The 21,629-nt window shown below is 39.9% G+C and overlaps 1 protein-coding gene across 3 annotated transcripts in view; it reads left to right on the forward strand.

Annotated features, from left to right (window-relative positions):
- Positions 1-17,057, forward strand: part of slc6a9 (solute carrier family 6 member 9) — a 74,155-nt gene extending 57,098 nt beyond the window's left edge. For all 3 annotated transcript variants that reach the window (XM_086042603.1, XM_086042605.1, XM_086042604.1), the window contains 8 exons: positions 364-498; positions 891-994; positions 3,881-4,118; positions 5,563-5,697; positions 6,129-6,228; positions 7,356-7,456; positions 9,137-9,307; positions 13,096-17,057. In XM_086042603.1, the coding sequence (XP_085898729.1) occupies positions 364-498; positions 891-994; positions 3,881-4,118; positions 5,563-5,697; positions 6,129-6,228; positions 7,356-7,456; positions 9,137-9,307; positions 13,096-13,338 (1,227 nt within the window). In that variant the 3' untranslated portion in view covers positions 13,339-17,057. The remainder of the gene's footprint in view (positions 1-363; positions 499-890; positions 995-3,880; positions 4,119-5,562; positions 5,698-6,128; positions 6,229-7,355; positions 7,457-9,136; positions 9,308-13,095) is intronic.
- The last annotated feature ends 4,572 nt before the right edge of the window (positions 17,058-21,629 follow it).

A 21,629-nucleotide genomic window follows, 5' to 3' on the forward strand; every position in this document is an offset into this window, starting at 1 on the left:
TGCCCGTGCCTGCGTGGGTTTTCTCCGGGTACTCCGGTTTCCTCCCACATTCCAAAAACATGCATGGTAAGTTGATTGGACACTCTAAATTGCCCCTAGGTGTGATTGTGAGTGCAGATGTTTGTCCCTGTGTGCCCCGCGATTGGCTGGCAACCAATTCAGGGTGTCCCCCAGCCTACTGCCCAAAGACAGCTGGGATAGGCTCCAGCAAGCCCCGCGACACTTGTGAGGTTTAAGCGATATCGATAATGGATGAATGGATGGATACTCGTAGTGAGGTCCAACTTCGACCTGATGAACACAGGCCGAGCGAGTAGATTTCCTATTATTAAAGTAATTACGTGTTCATGTATTCATTTGCAGGTGGTGTACTTTACAGCCACATTCCCATATGTTGTTTTGACCATACTGTTCATCCGTGGGATTACTCTGGATGGAGCCATTAATGGCATCATGTATTACTTGACTCCTCAGTGGCAGAAGGTCCTCGATGCGAAGGTATTTGCTTTAAAGAAACGTTTCATGTTTATATTTACTCATGGATACTGAACAAGCATTTGTGGTGTGTGTGTTGACACACCCGTACAATGTGATGACACATGTTTGGTTTTTGGTTTTGATGTCTCTATTAAAGCAGCAATCAAGTCAGTTTTGTGTTTCTGTCATGGCTCTTAGAGTCAAATAATATATTTAATGCTGAAAATGTTTTTTTGATATTAGAAATGTATTGTTTTACAAGAGCATTCATATGTATAATGTTACATATTATGTATAATATAATAATATATAAAATGTCAAATAATTATTATTTGCTTGTATTTCTGAATGGACACAATACTCCATCTGCAAAATTTTTCATTTACTGTCATCAATTTGCTGTTTTTTTATAGGTGTGGGGAGATGCTGCATCACAGATTTTCTACTCCCTGGGATGTGCTTGGGGTGGTCTTATTACGATGGCTTCGTACAACAAATTCCACAACAATTGTTTCAGGTGCTTTGAACTATTAATTGAATTCAAAAGAAATCTTATAATTTAAATAAGAAACATGTTTTTCTCATGTATTGAAGTAGTGGCAAGTGTTTCTGCCTTGTGTGTGTGAATATCCATTTCCAGGTTATGATTGTACTGTGCTTGGCTCCAGAGAGCAGCAATTTATTATTTGGAATAGACTGTGAAGCTAGATATGAAATGATGAGGAGGCAAGAAGAAAAGGCAAATTGAGAGAGGAAAAGTAAAGCTACTTGAGCCTTGAGACAATTGGTGAGAGGGACCGGAATATGTGACATTCCCTTAATGAAGGTCATACATCCAGGCGCCAAGTTGAATGCCGGACGTGATTTGTGTTTGAGACTTTGGTAGGAGAAGCTCAGATGGGACAGCAGGATGATCACAGATTGTTGCGATTTCGCTACTTGTGTAAAATACTGCAACTGCACTGATCTCCACAGGAGTGGAAATAGAATAGGAAGGAAGGCGATAAGAAACAAAAGGACATAAATTACTCTCCGGAGCTTGTCCACAGTTGCTGGTAGAGTGAGGGCATCAAAGAGAGAGAAGAAAGGCTGTCGGTGTGAACTAACTTGAAGCTATCTGTGCACAAAGCTGCACTCTAGCCTAATCTTCTTCTGAGGCGTCATCCCTGTGGACTTAGTATGCCCTCTGCTGCAACCTCACTGATTGCCGCACATCATTGGACCAGGTGTAAAGCAGGACAAGAATCTCGGGTGACATTTATTGCATTACAAACAAGCACATTTGTCCCACAGCAGTCCCGCTGTGTTTTGCGCTCAACCCACCGGAAATACACAAGTAGTGATAACCATAACATGGCAAACGCTAGAGTAAGTACGACACCACACTTTTGGAACGAGGAGGTAGTAAGGAAGGAAGCATAAGAACAAGCGGGGATGACATATAATTGAGGCCATTCGTAGGCACATTGTGATAAAACACTGCATTAAGTTATCTCTGGTCATACTGAGCAAGCCTTCCAGCTTACATCAACTATATGGCCAAAGATTTAAAATTCATTTTCTCACCAACTGACTTTATTTTGAGAAATTCGTTCCCTGTGTATCGTTTCCAAATATCCCGGTAAGCGCCACACCTTGCCACATGGTGGTTTGGTGTTTTGTCTTCTACACCACATTTTGGGCACCTTGCGGATGTAGCTCAACCTACGGTGTTTTAATGCTTCTCAGGATTGCAATGTCCTGTAAGGACGTGTACTACCAGATTCAGTTGATTTCGGCTCAAACTCAGGATGCTGTTGCCATCCATGAAGGCCATCTAACAGTTTCCTTTGTTCTTTTGCAATCAATAAGTTTTTCCCACACGGACATGGTGACAACATACTGTTATAGAATTTTCTTTTTTTTATCACATTTTATTTTTTGTTAAATAAGTAGCACATCAATTTTTAATTGTGATCTGATAAAAGTAAAGGGTAAATATTAACAATGTTTGCTGTTCATATGACTTGTAGGGGATGTAGTAAACATCTGTTGAGTATTTCAATAGAAGATTATTTGATTGTGTTGTTTTGAAAACCCAAAACTCAGTATCAAGACTAGCTGAATAACAAATATACAAACACCATACAAGGGTTAAATGTGGGGGTAAATGTCCACTTAAGCCATGTAAAACGGGTTATATCTCTGAAATTGGAATTTTGAACTTAACCCTAATATTGACTGCATGTAAACGTAGTCACTGCAATACCTAGAACTCCAAGGCCCCCAAATGCGTGTTGTGGTAATCACCTTATTGACTGGACTTTTGAGTTGCAAACTGCATTGCCCGTCACCTGGCACCCTCCCAGTCAGTTCAACCAAGGACAAGCACTTATGCTTACACGTTCTTATGAAAATGCAGCATGTTTCTTTCAGTAGGCATTGAGGAAAACAAGCTGTTGGCTGGTTTCAGATTGAATTTTGCTTTTTCAAAGTGATGTTTTTGGAGCCAAGTGCTAGTTTGTCGAAGTTGGTAGTCGGAAACGCTAACGGAAGGCCGTTTCAAATCATAGGTGGACCAGCCTATAGGTGATTACTATACCTATAGATAAAAAGGCGGATAGACGGATGACGCAAGGGTACCCTGGCTATAAACGGACCGCACATTTTTAATAAAACGACCAGCTTGGGTAATCGCCTATTGGTCGCTCCAACTATAATTTTAAACAAGCTTCCATTAGCGTTTCCCTCGACCAACTCCTGCCTCAAGGCTGACGATAATATCAATGACGATATATATCGCCCACACCTAGTGGTGGCATGGTGTTTTTCTGCTAGAACAGGGGTTTTAGTCAAGTTGGAGGGAATTTTTAAACAGTTCCAAATACAAGTCCGTGTTTGCACAAAACCTTAAGGCATCTGCTCAATCGCAATCTGACCTGATTTTTAGCTTTTTTGTAATGAGTAGCCAAATATTGTGCCACTCTCATTGACTCATACCCAAATGACTGAATGCTGTAATAATAAACGCCAAAGGTGTTGCAAGAAAATATTAGTTTAAGGGTGTAAATATTTATGCAACCAGGTGATTGTTGTTGGTTTTTTCACTTAAAATAGTTCAGTTTGTTTTAGAATTAAATTCACAGGTTAAATCACATTGGAGGAGGAAAGACTTTTGAAATCATTTATCTTGGTCTAATTTTTTAATGTCACATAAACCTGTCATTTGGACAGTAGTGTGTAGACTTTTTATGCCCCATGTACATGGATATGAGGGAAACACTTTGGGGAAGGGAATTTTCTGTGCCAGCAAGTCTGTGTCTCATAGTATAAAATGTCTTTTAAGGTATGGTTGTTTTGTGTGCAGTAGCTTGTGCCTTAGCAGCTGGTTAATTTCCATCCTCACCTGTGTTTCTATGTACAGAGACAGCATCATCATCAGCATAACCAACTGTGCAACCAGTGTCTATGCTGGCTTTGTCATTTTCTCTATCCTGGGCTTCATGGCACACCACCTTAACGTACCCGTGTCAGAGGTCGCTGACCATGGCCCAGGACTTGCCTTTGTGGCTTACCCAGAAGCCCTCACTCTGCTGCCCATCTCTCCACTGTGGTCGCTTCTCTTCTTCTTCATGTTAATCCTTCTGGGACTGGGAACTCAGGTAAGGCATGAAAGCAAGTTTAAGCATTGTCATTTTTGTACGCCGCACAATGTGTCAGTTCAATGTAACATGTAAGACATGTACAAATGCAGTACACTGCTTCTACAATGTAATGTAGGCTGACTTTTTTGATTTGAGAGATTAGAAATGATATACAGTGGACAACGATTGATGTCTCTACTAAAGCAGGAACCTGCTGAACCCTGCTGATAATATTGAAAACTGTGAGTAATTCACACCCATCAAAAAGGTTTGCCTTAAGATTGCTTACAGAAAAAAAACACAGGAGCTGTGGTTACAGCAGGACTTTTGTGTTATGCCAGGGGTGGGCAACCGGCGCCTGCACTCTGAGTGACCACTGGATTAATTTTAACAGAAAAAATATAGAAATTGGGGCAGTTGGGGGTTTATGAACATGTCTCCCCTACTACAATGGACCTCCAAACACTATCTGCGTTGCACCATTTGCAGACTTTTTCCAGTATTTGTTTCAATATTTATTGCCTTTTCTCTTAGTTTTTATTTTCTTTTTTTCCTTGTTTTTTTACATTAATATATTTTCAATGAAAAACAGGGGGTTTGTTGGATAGCGAATCTTTTATACTTGCATTTTGAAATATATTAATAATAATGAAATATATTAAGAGCATGTATTTTGCACACATGCACGTTTTTGGTCCATATTTAAAATGATGATATTTGACTTTTTTCATACACCTGGTTAGGTTAGGAAATGTATGTTCCTGTGTGACTGATGAATAATTGTGGCCCCGCTATCATTAAGTTTCCCATCCGTGTATTATGCTAATCAAGTAAACAATAAATATAATTTAATACTTCCCGGAGTCACTTGACAGCAATAGCAAAAAAAACAAAAAAAATACACACCAAACAATGTCATGTAGCCTTTCAGTTCCCCAAAATAAAGCACTCCCCTCCATCTATCTTAACCTGATTTAAAAATCAATCGCCTTGGTCACACAACACTATAGTACGAGAGATTGTGTACTTGTACGTAGGGGTGTTAAAGGAGGTATAGAAGTAATGACAAATATAAGGGACCATGGCTAACAAGAGCCTGAGAAAAAAACGAATCAATTTTCAGCATAAGTGGTGGACACCAAAGTGACTTTTGTGGGCCCACAAATCCCTTACGGTGACTGAGAGTGTTCCTCCACTGTTTATAGGGGATATGCACCAATCCCCGCCACCGAATGCCCTGTAATTTCAGGGCCACAGGTCACTCTGATACTGCCTCCTTGTGTGTGAGTGTGAGTGTGCAGGTGTGGTCAAGTTCTCTGTGTAGTGTGCAATAAAACTGCTTTATATACAGCAGGGTGTAGGTGGATTAAAATTCTGTGGATAGATCAGCATAACAGATAAATACACATTATAAATTATTTTTTAATCCACTCCTCCTTTTTTCACTCATTTTTTTCTTTAGTTCTGTTTGTTGGAGACGCTGGTGACAGCCATTGTTGATGAGATTGGCACGGACTGGATTATCAGGAACAAGACCGTAGTTACACTGTGTGTGGCTATTGTTGGATTCCTCCTGGGAGTTCCACTAACAACACAGGTAAGGCCAAAGCACACTAAACATTATAGGAACTAACGAAAACATTTTTGTTTCCCACTGTGGGAACGCAGTGCAATCCTATGATTCATACTTCAGACATGTCCTCCAAATAGAAAATGAATCAAGTTTTATTTGAATTATGTTGAATTTTGTTTTGTTTGTAACCGGAAAAGATCCCACCAAGAATTGTATCCATTTATCAATTGTTGATTGATTAAGTTAAGACATTCTGATGACACTGTTGGGTGTTCATCCGACCTTATCATTGGAAGCTGACTGTTTTGTTGACCAGCATTTATGAAGCACGCACTACAGTACATCATAAACAACCGGAGTATGTTCAGTGATATACACCGTGATTGTCTACAGGTATGCATTCTTTGTACCATAATGAAGAGGTTGTTTTGAGCCATTTTTTGGTTTGTCTGCAGGCAGGAATCTACTGGTTGCTACTGATGGATAACTACGCTGCTAGTTTCTCTCTGGTCATCATTTCCTGCATCATGTGTGTCTGCATCATGTATGTTTATGGTAAGGAGCCGTACTCTTCTGAAGTCTTCTTAAACCTTATAGTGTTCATGTGGGATGGGGAAGAAGGTTTTTTAAAGACTGGCTTTTGGGTTAGGATTTACTTTGGGTTGGTGGCCTAGTTTCCTTATCTTTGTCAATGGTTGGCCATTTTTCAACAGTTTTCTCTCAGCTTTTATGGAAAGATGAGGTCATTTCTGTGACCTAAACATCAATATTAAGTCTTTCGACTTCCTAGTTGGAGGTTAAAAAAGAACATACAGTTAGAAGTATAAGTTATAAATTGCAGAATTGCTAATTTGGCTTCTGACTTTACCTTCAGACTTGTTTAATTATCCTGGAGGATGAGTTTTACAATGTACAGTGAATGTATTTTTGTTGTTGTCCTAGAGCCGAGCCATCGAAAGTATACTTTAAAATACTTAGGGCCCTATTTTTATTCCTACCGCAAGTCTAGCGCAAATTGCAGTCTAACTGTGCGCATTAGTTTTTCAGGTAGAATTGTGCGTAACAGGGCATTTGCGCCTTTGTGCGCCGTTGCGGGATGGAACATAGTCTTTCCCAGCCAATCATAGCGGCATCCCTCATTTGCATTAAATTCAGTGTGGTCGAAGCGTATTGACATTGACCGAAGCGGAAATAGACTCGCTGGAGTCCTTGCATGACATTGACAGGTAAACTGCAAGATGCACCCCATGCGGATGATTTAGTGGGCTACACATGCGACGTGGGCCATTTGAGATCGCCTTGCACCTGCATAACCGTGCATCCATGTGTGAACCCCCACCTTCCACCCTACCCAATGCCCCCTCAGTGCAAATTGTGGTTAGCATGCTTTCACAGAAACACACTCATTTGAATTTTGAACTGTGGCAATTGCATCTAAATTAGCACTCAGACATTATGAGGTGTATCTGACTTGGTTCACTAATATGTAATATCACTTCTGCAGGTGATCTGGGGTTGCCAATACACAAGCAACATGTTACTCTGCCCATTTCTTGCACACCGCAGACATAATTTTGAATTTAACGCTCAGTTCCTTAACAGGGTTGCATTAATTTTGATATTTGCATGTAGTTCCAATGGATTTTTCTTAAACCACTTCTTCACTTTTTTTTTTGTTTCAGGTCACCGAAACTATTTTAAAGATGTTGAGATGATGTTAGGTTTCCCTCCCCCGCTCTTCTTCAAAGTCTGCTGGAGGTTCATCTCCCCTGTCATTATCTCTGTAAGTTTACCCCTCACCACAAACAAACATCTGCATACCACTAGTGCATTTTAGGAATATGACCTAAATTTCAAGCTAATCTGTTGGGCTTTGTTTCCAATTTCAACCTCAAGTGCAAATCTTTCTGACTGGGAAATGGATGTGTGCAGCTGCTATCAGTAGAATATCCCAACCACACACGCAGTATTTGTCCACTAAGCTTCTGGGCCAACCAATAAATTCATTGTTGTGGATTACTGGTCAAATTCTCGGCATTTTTCCCTCTCCATCACAGACAAAGAACTGCTCCCCAAGGCCTGCGCTGCAGCTGACGATTTGTGGTCATAACTATGATCAGCTCTTGAATTAAACAAATTGCGTGTTTTGGGGCTTTTACAATTTCACCTATTAGTGAAGTAATACTTACCAATGCATTAGAAAATAAATTAAACACATGGCTTAGCTTTAGAAGAGATTGAAGCTGTGACTGTGGGCTCTTTTCTACATGCATTATTTATTCTATATGCAGTTGTGCACTTTTGGGTTATGTCTCTCTCAAACGCCAAATGAACCAACTGGGCCTTTTATTTTATGGAGCACTGCGCACCAGTGGTTCAAAAAACACATTTTTCAGAGTAGAAATGAAATACCCGTACATTGCCATGGAGGTGCCAAATTTTAGGGCTAGTTAGAAAGCAGTCAGCTCATTTGGCATAGCTATCAGATACGTACATTATCAGGATGTGAAAAATGATCATCACGGTTTTTCTTATTTTTATTTAGTTCTCATTCTTGTTTTATTGTTGTCTCACTGATAGTGACCTAATTAAACAGATTTACACCTAGATAAAAAATAATCCTAAAGTTTCACATGAAAAGGCAACACTGCAGGGAGTTCAGGCAAGGAGGAATGGTAACTCATGAGACCTACACTGCGGTGTATAATTTAGTCTGGATTGTTTTTTTAATGCATTACTACATATATGTGTTACAGAATAGGCTATAAATATTCTCAGAAATATACAATATATACAATTTACAACTAAAGTTAGCTTTCGGGTGATATTTCAGGATGAACCTAAATATCCTACTATAAAATATTAAAATGTGAAATCAATTTAAGATTCTTTACCCCCTCAGTACTTTTTGCATGATTTGCTGTTATCTAACAAGAAGCTGAGTGGGAAAACAGGTGTTTGATCAATAAATAGATCAAATTAGAATTCTTCTTTAGAATTGTTGCTCTGGAAGTTATAAAGAATAAATCCTTTTGCATTTGAACGAGTCAGCCAGCCAACGGTGTTGGCCGACATCCTCCCAATGTCCAGTTAATCTTGGATGTCATAAACCTGCTTCACAGTCTGAAGGCCTTGGGCAGACTACATTGACATGGCAACACACAGAAGTGGAGATCTGTTTCGACAAAAAAACCAAGTCTAACATAATATACATTACTAGACATGAGGCAGCCAAAAAATGACTATTTAAATGAGGATAACACTTTGTTGAAAATGAAAATGAAAATGAATTATTATCATTTCATTTAAATTGTAATTGTAGGTCAGTGCTTCTGATATCATACAGAAGGCCTTACAATACTAGACTGCACACAAGTGACTATTAGATTTGGCCAGTGATTGTATATTTCTTACATTTTCTGCAGCACTCACACATTCACTTGCTCCTTTTTTGTCCTTACAGTTCATCCTGATCTTCACAGTGATCCAGTATAAGCCTATCACCTATAATGACTACGTGTATCCCGGTTGGTCTCTGGCCATTGGTTTCTCAATGGCGCTGTCCTCAGTGGTCTGCATCCCCATCTATGCCTTCTACAAGATCTCAAGGTCCCCGGGAGCCACATTCAGAGAGGTAACACACATTCCAAGTCCTGGGGCCTCATGTACAAAGTGTGCATAACTACAAAAACATGGTGTACACACTTTTACACTCTCATGTATTAAGACTGAAATAACCGTGGGAATGGGCGGTGGCTCCATGGCAACTAATTGGCTGGTGTACACTTTTCTTGCGGGAGAGCCGCTGGAGATCGTAGGGATGACGCTGGGCAGTGGCAGGGTGGAGTGGCGTGCGAACGGCAGATTTCGATGACATGGAAAACGTCGATGGGTTGGGGGAGTGAGCATTTTTATTATTGCGGCGTCAATTTTTCGTGCCTTGACTTTGTTTAAAGGCGTCTCCAGCTCATATTTTGTGAAGTTGCACTTTTTTCATTGATGATTCGTGGCTTGATAATCTCATTATTTGAGCATCACTCATGCAGAGTGATTATTCCCAACGGCAGGCATTGTTTATACCAATTTGCACATTTATATTGGGGTGCGGAGCGGGAGGACTCTGGTCCGGCAACATTTCCGTATTGTTCGAATTATACAAAATAAATGTGGATCGCTTCATGCGTACGCAGAGATTCATCCATGTGGATTTGGCCGCTTAGTATGAAAGCCACACAAACCTTTGTACATCAGACCCCAGAACTCTACAATATTATATTATTCTAATGTTAATAGTATGAATTTTAGCTGAAAGAAAACAATTTGTTTTTGTAAAGTGTGTCACGATTGTGAGATAGAGGACCCAAACGCAGGAAGGCAGGAGAAGCAGCGGGTACTGAAGAAAATATTTATTAACAAAAACCAGCACAAACAAAATCTTGAAAAGTCCAAAACTCAAAGTAGCAAAGAAACACTAGAGAACCAAAACACAACTCCAGTAGAAACAAAGAACATGACAGAGACAATGATCCGACCAGGACTGAACTAAAACTAGGAACTTAAATACGAGCATACTGACAAGACAACGAGAAACACCTGGACGAGACACAAGGTAGGAGGGAAATGATTGGCTAACACAAGAGAAGAGGGTGAAATGCAGACAGGTGGACACAATCATTGACAAGACAGACCAAGGCTGAAAATACAAAACTAAAAAAACCCAAACATAGCAAACAAGCAAACTTTATCCATCCTTTATCCGAGCCGCTTATCCTCATGAGGGTTGCGGGTGTGTTGTAGCCTATCCGAGCCATCTTGAACTGAACTGGTTTCCATCCAATCACAGAGTGAACTTTTTGAAGCAATATTTACTTATTGATGCAAACACAGTTCAGTGCAATACATATGATTTTGTTCAAATAAATGCTCTGAAAAATAGGTTTTCTGCAAGTCAACCATTGATTTTAAAAACATTGAACTACACAAAATTTTGAAAAAAATATTATTGGAGCACACTGTCATCCATCCTGTAATATAGAGCACTGTACGTTAATGGTTACGTACCTTTAGCCACCCACTGGGCGTCCTCCAATGGTTTATGATCCATGGTCCATGAAAGTTGTTGAACAAAATAATCAGATTCCAATTTCAAGATTAGCTCAAATGAAACCGGGCACACTGCTGACGTTTCACATATTATCCATAAATTTCTTGACTGGCTGCGACAAATCACATGGTCTTATAGCGAGGCCTGTGGCTTTCACTTTGACTTAAGTTAACACATATGGCCCTATTTTCAAGTCTAGGGTTGAGTTTTCTTTTTTTGGGGGGTATTTTCACAGACGGTCGCAAGTAGAAAGGGTTGTTGATGTGTTTTGGGAGTGAACACAGTCAACTTCCTGGCCAATGAAAGTGGCTCCACTCATTCATTTTAAATTCAGTACAGGAGAGGTGCACAAACATTCTTTAAGACTGCGGAAGCAGAAAAAAAACTCGCTGGAGTCCATGCAGACTATAAAAGTGCACAAAGTACGTTCATGGGGAGTGTTCATAACACAGGTTCCAAACTCAAGGCAATGAGTCTTGATGCAATGATGACATCCCACTCCGTCACATCCAGCCCGCGACATCATTTCATGTAGCCTGCGAAGGCAAATCTTGTGTGTTTCTTCGAAATTGTCTTCACGGTTAACACAACTTGTGAGATCTTGCAAACATTTTTTTACCAAACCCTCCTTTACAATACACAGAAAAATTGTTCAACAAACTATTTACTGGCTTCTAATTTCAAAAATAGTTATCCATCAATTTGTTGTGTATATGTGATCATATAAGGGAATCATATTTTCATATGGGTTCACAGTCGTAACGGCCCTCCGAGGGACTCCATAACTATGATGTGGCCCATGACAAAAATTAGTTTGACACCACTGGTTTATAATGTCCTCCACTTGCAGATAATTCAAAGTTGACCAGGAAGATCACAGACCACAACTGTACTGGCACTTGGTGACCGGCTTCCACCCCAATCATTCGTGTCCGAGTGTGTGAATCCCCCCAGCACAATAGCTGTGCTGCGGCCCAGGGGGGTGTTTTAAAAAAATCTAAGAAAGATGATGATCATGATTATCAGAGCTAGGCATCCGTCTATGTGACGGACCGGTCTGCCTAGCCGCCTATGACGGACGCCCATTTTGTAGGCGATAAACGAACCATGTGAACCGTACGGGGAATTTTTTTTTCCGTCTGTGTAATCGTCTATTTTTGCGGTGAGGGGGGAGTGTGAGTTGAAGTTGGTAGATGGAAACTCTTAGGGAAGCCCGTTTAAAATTGATTGCTAGTGAAAGTTTAGTCGGACTCGCCGACGGACGGCTGTTTAAAATTAGAGACGGACCGGCCTATAGGAGGGCACTATTCATCCCCCCCCCCCGAAAAAAAAGGTTATAGCTCACATTCAGCCTGCAGATTGGTATTCATTCTTTATTTTGCACTCTTAAAGTTAAATTTGTTGTGTAAGAAGTATTTAAAAGGGTGGGAATCATGTCGGGAGGTTCGCAACAGCGTAAAAGAGGCATAAATCCTCCAAAAATAAAAATTTAAAATAAATGTGATATAAAAGAATAATAATAATAAGTCAACCTCTACTTCATGGTTTTTCACCTATCACAGGGGGTTCTGGTCCCCATTAACTGCGATAAATGAGGGATTACTGTATGACCAACCCATAGAGCAATTTTCACAGGTTAAATACCTTGAGTTCTGGACCCTCTACTCAAATTTGACAGTGTTGCACATTTGTGTCCCTCCGTTTGAAAAATGTGTATTTTCTAATGTGATTATGTCTTAAAAGCAGTTTTTTTGTTTTGTTTTGTTTTGTTTAAAAGCCCTTCTAGGGGCAGGCATTGGAAATTAGCATAATTTACAAATGCTGTGATGCTGTGCATTGGAGATTGTTTTTTATTAATCGATGTTGCGGCATCTGTCCCATTCAAATAAACATGAAAATAACACCATAAAGACTGAGTGTTATAGAAGAACAGGGCATGAATCATATGGAAAAATTATTCCAAATATAATAAACAGCTGCTATTCATGAGGGAGAGGGACTAAACCCTGCCACATATAGTGACATTGACGCCCCCCATAAACGTTTTTCATTTTCCAAAAATTGTATTCATTTATTGTACTTACTATGGTCTCTTTTGTCAATTGGAAAGACAACTTATTGGTTGATGTAAATTTGTTTAGTAGGACCCATTGTCTGAAAGCCGCAAGATGGTGACTGACTGACTGAATGAAGACTTCATCTCAGTTGCTTGGTCTCAAGATGCCACCAGATGTGACTCAAGCCACATTTTGTTTTGTATTAGACATGGTTATGGACATCCTTTCTAAATCTCCTGTCCTCCTCCTTTTATTGCTCAGAGGTTGAAGCACGCGTGCCAGGCACATCCAAAGTGGGGCCCAGCCCTGCGGGAGCACCGCACGGGCCGCTACGCCCCCACAGTCTGCGAAGACAGTGCAGAGGCTCGTCCTTTCAAGGAGAAGGACGAGCAGAAGGATGAGCTGCGGGAGGAGGAGAACGAGAGGAAGGATGACATCAGCCTCACCATCCAGGGAAGCAACGGCTCCACCAACACACACAACAACCCGAACCCGAGTGCATAGATGACATTCCACTCCGTCACCCACTACTGACGCCATCTCCCCCTTGTCCCCTCTCCTTCCTTCTCCACTATCCGCACCACACTTTCCCACAGTCCTCTGTGGGGAAGATCCCTTTTTGCTGGAGACCTTTACATATTGTAAAGGCGCATTATATCCATCCTAACCTCTGCTAGCTACCTGTGTTTTATCTTTCGGGGGAAAAAAACAAGGCACAAAAAAGAAAATGAATAATTGGGTACTGTCCAAAAGAATTAGTTTGTATGTTTGCGCGTGTGTGTGTGTGTGGATTGTATATGTGTTGCACATAATTTAATATTACAGTTTGTTTTTCCTTACATTTGTTTATAAAAACATGTATATGCCATATTCATGCAGTTGAAGGTATGGTAGATTGTAAGACTTGTTATGTGGGGCTTGCAGCAGCACAGAAACACATGCCTGTCATCTTATTACGGACCTGCTGATTCAAATTTCTACAGCTAGAAGGTATATAATTAAAACCACTAATTTACACTGGGGCATTCATTATACACATTTTACAATGCAGTGACCTCACACAAAGTTGATTGCAAGATTAGTCCTTGCTGTTTTCCTTTGCTGCTTCTTTTCATGTTGATGAGACACTGAGTACAAACAGAAGCTTCTAATATGATGATTGACCGAAAGGTTTTGACTTCTAAAGCTGCTGCTTGAATTGATTACAACACACAATAATTGCACATAGGTTTTTTTTGTGCTTTTTTTTTTTTTTTGACGAAATACCAGGATCATTCTCAGGTTCCAAGTAAACTTTGTGGTTTGCCTGGGGAGACCTTGTATCAATGAAATTTTTGAAAAGTAAGATATTCTATATAATATCAGACAACACACACATACACATGCCCATTGGATGTGTCTATGAACAGTATTAGACGTACTAAAAAGTGATGTCTATTTGTTAGTCTTCCAGCAATCCTTTTGTGTGAAATGCAATTTTGGGACGTGCATGAGGGAAAATCTTGAGCTGAGGACGCAACCAGCGAAGGCATCACTGGTTTATATCTTGTCTTATTTTTGTGTGGTTGTAGCAGTCCACCCCATGTGGTGTGTTCTGTGTTCTGCACAAGTTTATTGTGACCTGAGGCTGTGAGTTAGTGATGTGACCTTTTAAGCAAAAAAAAACAAAATGGCAGCTTGTTTGCAGAACAGCACCGACTTAAAATTTTTACCATAACTTTGAAATGTAGTTATATAGTTTTGTACTAGAAGTATCATTTATTCATCTCACTTTTGTAATAGTGTAGTCAATCATTATTAAGACATTATTTTTATTATTTTGTACAAAAATAACAACTTGAATCTGAATCTTAAATTTTCATGCTTACCCTTTCACTTCCGATTTGTTTTGGGACCTTGTGAGAGAGAATAATTGACAAACGTTTTAAAAGGTAATAAGAGGGTTTGTCCTGTCACAATCCCGCACAAAACTACTATACCAGTGAGTGTGTTACACATGGTTTTTCACTGTATTTTCATCTTTACTTTGTTTTGTTGACACCTGAAAGTCCACAGGGGCAGATTTCTTGGGTGTATGGTAAAGAACTGCCATATATCCAAATAATTTGCAGAGCCAGAACGGTACAGTATACCAAGAGAATGCATATAAAATATTGTATCGAGTGCATTGCAGTCTAAACAGACTTGAGGAATATAGTAGTGCAACAGTTTACATTGTTTATTCACGGACTTTGGGCGTGTAACCTTGAGTGCCCGGCCAATAATTACAAAGTAATAATAATAAAGAATGCCTAATGATTTCAGCACAATTATCCGACCCCATCGTGCCCGTTATTTCTTTCTGTTTTTAATCATTTGTTAATGAAAACATGTTCCCTCTTGACTGCTTGGCACATAAATTCAACAGTGCAGTTGCTCCTGTTATCCACAAGATGGGCCTATGTTGAAACGCACATCAGTGAAAGCACAATAAACTGTCTCTATATGGCCAGAGAGGCTTTTGACTAAATATGTGTATGGATACAAAAGCAGCGCACTACCTTTCTTTCTACCACCGTTTGTAAACAGGTTTTCACAAACTAAACACTTACTGGAAGATAGAAACCAATAGGCTACATTATTTCTATTAACGGCAGAGGGATGTCTTTATTTAAGCTCTCAAGGTTAACATGATGTATTTTGTTTGGGGAGTATTTTAATTGAATCCTTGGCAAACAGGTGCTCCATGGAACATCTTTTGATGGAAATGTCGTACTTCCTCAAATTGTATTTTATTTTCCAGTGTTTGTTTGCGTCACTCAAAGTTCAAATTATTTCTGTGGTAATGCTGTTAGAAGTAAAAACATGTTGTCATATTAATGCTATGAACCGCCTCTCCATCTCTGCTGGCCCACAACTCTTCTGACCTTTGTATAGAAATGTACAAATTATATAAATTACTGTGTGTGTGCGTGGGTGTGATTATCTCATGTGTGAGGGGGCGAGTATGAGGTCATTTCCTTTGGATTTGTAATTTCTAGTTGTTCAATGTAGATGTCATATATATTGTGTACTGCATGTTGTGGATTAGCTTTTACTGCCGAGTCTGCATGTAGAGCAGACGTAGTGTTAATGTCAATGTACCTCTAATCTTGACTCTTATTCTGCTAATTATGTAGAGCCCATCTTTTAAAACAGTTCTGTACTAAGAGAAGAGAAAGAACTCAACCTATTTTATCTTCAGATTTTAGTCATTGTTTATTCATTTCTTTATTTTTGAAAACTATATTCTCAGAAAACACAAGATTATAACCATCTGATATTATATAAATTTTGCCAAACAAAAAGCTATGGATTGAAACTTGAACTACAGAAAAATGGACAGTTTATACAATGAGTGAGCTCGGGTATGGACAGTGGTTGCAGCAAAGTAACTTCGTTTCTCGTTGTTTGTTTGTTTGGTTGTTTGTTTGTTTGTTTGTTTGTTTGTTTCAAATATGTGTTTTTTGTTACATCTGGTAAAAGTTCAATACAGACAGTGGCCACTAATTGTCACTTTAATCCCAAACATTTAACATGTTAAAACCTGAGCAGAACAAACACCAAATATTAATAATTATTTTACTATCAATTGTAACAATAATAGTTAATTGAGGAAGAATGATTCCACAGATTTCAGGACCCATTTTTCATTTCACAGTCTGTGGTATATTCTGCATGGGGTATCTAAAATATGGTTCTGCACTGCATATTAGCTTTTAATGTGGAAATAGAAAAAGCACACTGATGTTCAAAAAGTTGCTAATATTGTACAAAACCTACTAGCCCGTTTGCAACATTGCCTCTTTAATTTACCACTGATCAAATGTTTATCACACGTAATATTATTTTAAATACACATTTTCACAAGCAACTGGAGGAAATGAATGCGCATTTCCATGTTGGGAAAAGAAAAAAAAAGAAAAAAAATGGTCCTATTGAAAGAAATGGTCCAAGTGTAGTTTGTGAATTTTTGTGTTGTTACCATGTGTAAAAGGTCACATGGTAGGATTTGAGAGGAAATGCACAGATGAAAAGAGCACAGTTCTTCTGGTACCTTCTATCATATCTCTATCTAACTGTGTTTGTTCTTCTTGTTCTTCAACCTTTAGGGCCAAAATACATTGAAATGTCTTAGTCCTGTCAGCTGCATATTGTAAAACTGTTAAATGACATTGATAAATAAAATCTATTTTAAAAGATCAGTGTTTGCGTGATGAATAAATATATAATATTTAAGTGATCATGCCCACTTATGTATGACATTACTATTAAATGCATCCATCCACAACATATCACATATCACACTTGAATCACACGATCAATATTTTGATGGATGAAATATTCTAATTTCGAAGAAAAAAAGATAACATCGTGTAATTTGACGAGAACAAGATAACATAAGAATGAATAGTGCCCAAATCAAAACATTTTGGACTGAATTCAGAACTGTAGTCAAGCCAAACTGGAGAAATAAGAGGCTGATCCACCATAAGTGAATTTCCTCAAGACAACATTAATTTTTTAACATTTATTTGAAAACAATTTGTTTGGTTTAGAATGCATCATAGTACTTAGCACAAATGAAAGTAATATCCTACAGTAGCTTCTGCTTCAGACAAACATCTTGTCCCCACTCTGGCCCTATTAGATCTTATTGAAGGTTTCAACACAATGGACCATCACATTCAATTACTTTTGAACCCGACTCTCAAGTCTCTTACAATACTGTATGTACTGTATATATCTAAAATAACTGTGCATGTGCAAGTCTAGTAAAGGTCACTATTCAGTCTTTGCACGCTTCCGTCAGGTAGTTAATTTAGCTGTTATACAGATGACACCTCTATTCATTAATTTGTTGAAAGCAATCAGTTCCCCAACCTTCAGGCATGCCTTAAAAGGAGGTCAAGAATTGTATGGCAGGCATTTTTATTACTAAATTAGGATACAACGGAAATAACTATAGTCTTTGGGCTCTGGGACTTTCAAAGAAAGATGTCAAATCATATGCAGTAGCTGCTCTATATGACTTTGACTCGCCTAATGTGATCACACAAAACTCATACTTATTTTATGACTTTCAATCAGGATTTCGAAAATCCCAAAGTAGTACTGAGACATTGCAAGTGAAAATGAGTAACAAATTCCTCGTTGCCTCTGGCAAAAGTGTCATCCCCGTATTTGTCTTATTTGATCTTAGAGCAGCTTTAGACACAATAGACCAGGGTTGGGCAATTTATAAGGAGGGGGCCACAATTTTTCAACAGCACTACCAGGGGGCCACATAGGATTGCATACTTCCTAACCAGATGTATGATAAAAATGTTATTTTTAATGTGCATGAGTCTGTTTTCTATTGAGCCAATACACATATTTTAATGTTCAAATGCACATATGAGGATCCAGTGCTCAACCTCACAAAATAATCCACATACTGTGCTCAATCCACCCGAACAAAGTCTAGCAAAATACAAAAAAAAAAAACCCTTCACCCATGCGCACAGTTACACTACACTTTTCGGGAGACTTGTGGCTATAACGAAAATAGGACCCAAGATCTCAAAAGCTAAAGCTGCTTTAGATTTCTTGAAGAATCTTGGTGCAACCTTTGAGCAGGATTCATCATTGACCTCTCACTACTGATAGTTCTATAGACAGTTTTACCTGGGGTGGCGCGGTTGTGGCAAGAGGTTCAGTTGGGAGGGCTGCACACACATGCATTCCTAATTCAGGTTTCATTTTCTGCATTCTCTTGCACGTTTTATGCATTTCACATGAATAAGATAGCTGATTGTTGAGCACTAATCCAGTCCGTGTAGGCTATGCAAAAACAATTCTCATCGAGCGCTCCTACAAACAATTATTTTGCAGATGATGCGGTACTGTTGGCTTCTTCAAGCCATGATATCCAACTCTCACTGGAACGGTTCACAGCTGAATGTGAAGCGGTTGGGATGAAAATCAGCACCTCAAAATCTGAGACCATCGTCCTCAGTCGGAAAAGGGTGGAGTGCCGTCTCCTGCCCCAAGTGGAGGAGTTCAAGTATCTTGGGGTCCTGTTCACGAGTGAGGGGAGGATGGAGCGTGAGATCGACAGGCGAATCGGTGCAACCTCTGCTGTTATGTGGACTATGTATTGGTCTGTCGTGGTGAAGAGGGAAATGAGCCGAAAGGTGAAGCTGTCAATTTGCTGGTCCATCTATGTTCCTACCCTCACCTATGGTCACGAGCTGTGGGTCGTGACCAAAAGAATGAGATCCTGGATATAAGCGGCCAAAAGGAGGAGCGAGATGAGGTGGCTCGGGTACCTGATTACGTTGCCTCCTGGACACCTCCAAGGTGAGGTGCTCTGGGCATGTCCCACCAGCAGGATGCCCCGGGGACGACCAAGGACACACTGGGGAGACTATCTCCCGGCTCACCTGGGAATGCCTTGGGATCCCTCTGGAAGAGCTGGAATACGCGCCTTGGGAGAGGAAAGTCTGGGCTTCCCTGCTGAAGTTGCTGCCTCCGTGACCCGACCTCATGTAAGTGGTAGACAGTAGATGGAAGGATGGACTAGTCACTGATAGCCCTTGTATTGTTTTTTAATGTATCCTTTATTTATCCAAAACTTGCCCCTGTCTTGTCTTGACCCGCAAAGGGGAGAGGCGCGGGTCATCCCATCCCGTGTTCGTTGGGACTTTGGAATTTTTCAGTTCAGTTTGCCTCCAGGGTGACTCCTTAAGCTGGGTAACCGAAAAATAAGCACCGCGAGTGTTCTTCGTTGCCCAACTACAGGCTCTCTCGCCCCACTACCGCTCTAATAGGCAGCCTTGACCGGCTATCGGAGGGCAACCCCATCGGCCGCGCAGCCGTTCGGGTGGATGGCTTCTCCGGTCCTCAGGTTGATCTCCAGCGCCGGGAAACACACTTTTTATACACACCATGGAGAAAATATAAGGAAAATCTATAATACAATTTTGAATTTCGTATTGATAAATTCATTTCCAACAAGGGTGTCAATGTGGGGTGGCAAACCATTTGGTAAAGGTGGCAACTGCCCCCTCTTGCCACCCTGTAAAACCACCCATGCCTCCCACATACATCGAGTGTCAAGGAAAGCTGTTTACTCTTGCACAACATAAAAATGTGTCAAATTTCTTACCACTCAACGATGCTTAGAGGATCTGTATAAGTAGTGGTAACCACATAATCAATCTCGCTTTGCAGGCTATTCCAGCAAGTCATTTAAAGCGGAAGTCAACCCAAAGATATTTTTTTCGTGAATATGTTCCCAGCAGACCCACTAGTTGAAACACGGCATTCTGATTAATTTTGCGTTTGTAGAATATGCTAAACAGCAAAATGCACTCGTTTTTAGCCATCTCTGGGGGCGGCCATTTTGTCTTCTGTCGTCTGAAAATGACATCACAACTGCTCACAAGGACCAATCACGGTTGACCTGTTTTCTAAATCTGGGCCGTGATTGGTTGTTGTGAGCTATTGTGATGTCATTTTTAGTTGACAGAAGACAAAATGGCTGCCCCCAGAGATGGCTAAAAACGAGTGGATTAACACTTATTCCACAAACGCAATATTAATCAGAATGTCCTGTTTCAGCTAGTGGGCTTGCATAGAACATATTCTTGGAAAACAAAATGTTTTCGTTGACTTCCCTTTAACGACACTCCAGCGGGTCCAAAATGCTGTACACCAAGTGACTTGACTAGAACATATAAGGAAAATATATTACATGCCCCCCAACAGGCCTCTCTCAGATTTTCACATGTGCTGTCCCAAGTTTTAAACGCTGTGCCGGATGGGCAAGTTAAAGCAAACAAAACATGATTTGGTTGTGGTTGCTGGCTCCTTCAAAATTATCTGGATGATAGATTTCTAGTCTGTAATTCAGTAATATTTGATTGTCTGCAGTCACTTTCCAATTCCATCACTTCAAACATCATTTTCCACTTGCTGTGGTGTCCCAAATTTTCCCATGCTGAAAACCATCAGCGCTACCTAAAGTGCAAAACAGTCTTTTATATTTTGGCAGCCTTCACCACTTTCACACCTGTTGCCCACAGCGGGCAATCTGTTAGAGTGAGTAAACAATTCAGTGCCTGTTATTTGGGATCTTAGTATATTAGGCCTGACACCACACAATTGTACCTTCAACAACTTGTGCTTCCTAATCAACCCATTAGGGAACTACAATCACATTTATATGTGATTCCCTGAATCTCGAAAAGCATAATAAATGTAGAACCAAGTTTATCAGACTTCTCTCCAGTGGAAACATCTCCCAGACTCTGTGATGATTTAATGGCAGACTTTCCTCTTTTATAAAAGTTTATTGTCAGGCTAAATCAGACTTCTCCTGGTTTAGCCCCAAGTAATGTCAATAATATCTCACAATTGCTCTCAAAAGTAAAGGATATAAAGTATATAGCCTATAGCGGTTTCAAAACTAAATGAGAAGACAAAGACAAAGGCTATGCTCACACTGCAGCTCAATTCCAATTTTTTTGCCCATATGTACCTGATATGCTCTTGCAGTGTGAACAGTACAGTTACGATTTTTTCAAATCCGATTTGGGCCTCTTTTGTATGTGGATATAAAACGCATACGCATGCGATGCGTTTGCAGTATGAACGCTCATCTGCACACATCCGACATACACGTCATCAAAAGCCCAGTATGTGCTCCACACAGGTTGGAGAGAGTGCTAGGGAAACTACTGACATCATCCTTGAATCTGAAAGTTGTTTTGATCAACAGTTGTTGTCTTAAC

The sequence above is a fragment of the Filicampus tigris genome, chromosome 10 (genome assembly GCF_054856515.1).
Source record: "Filicampus tigris isolate MCC_2025a chromosome 10, RoL_Ftig_1.0, whole genome shotgun sequence".
NCBI lineage: Eukaryota > Metazoa > Chordata > Actinopteri > Syngnathiformes > Syngnathidae > Filicampus > Filicampus tigris.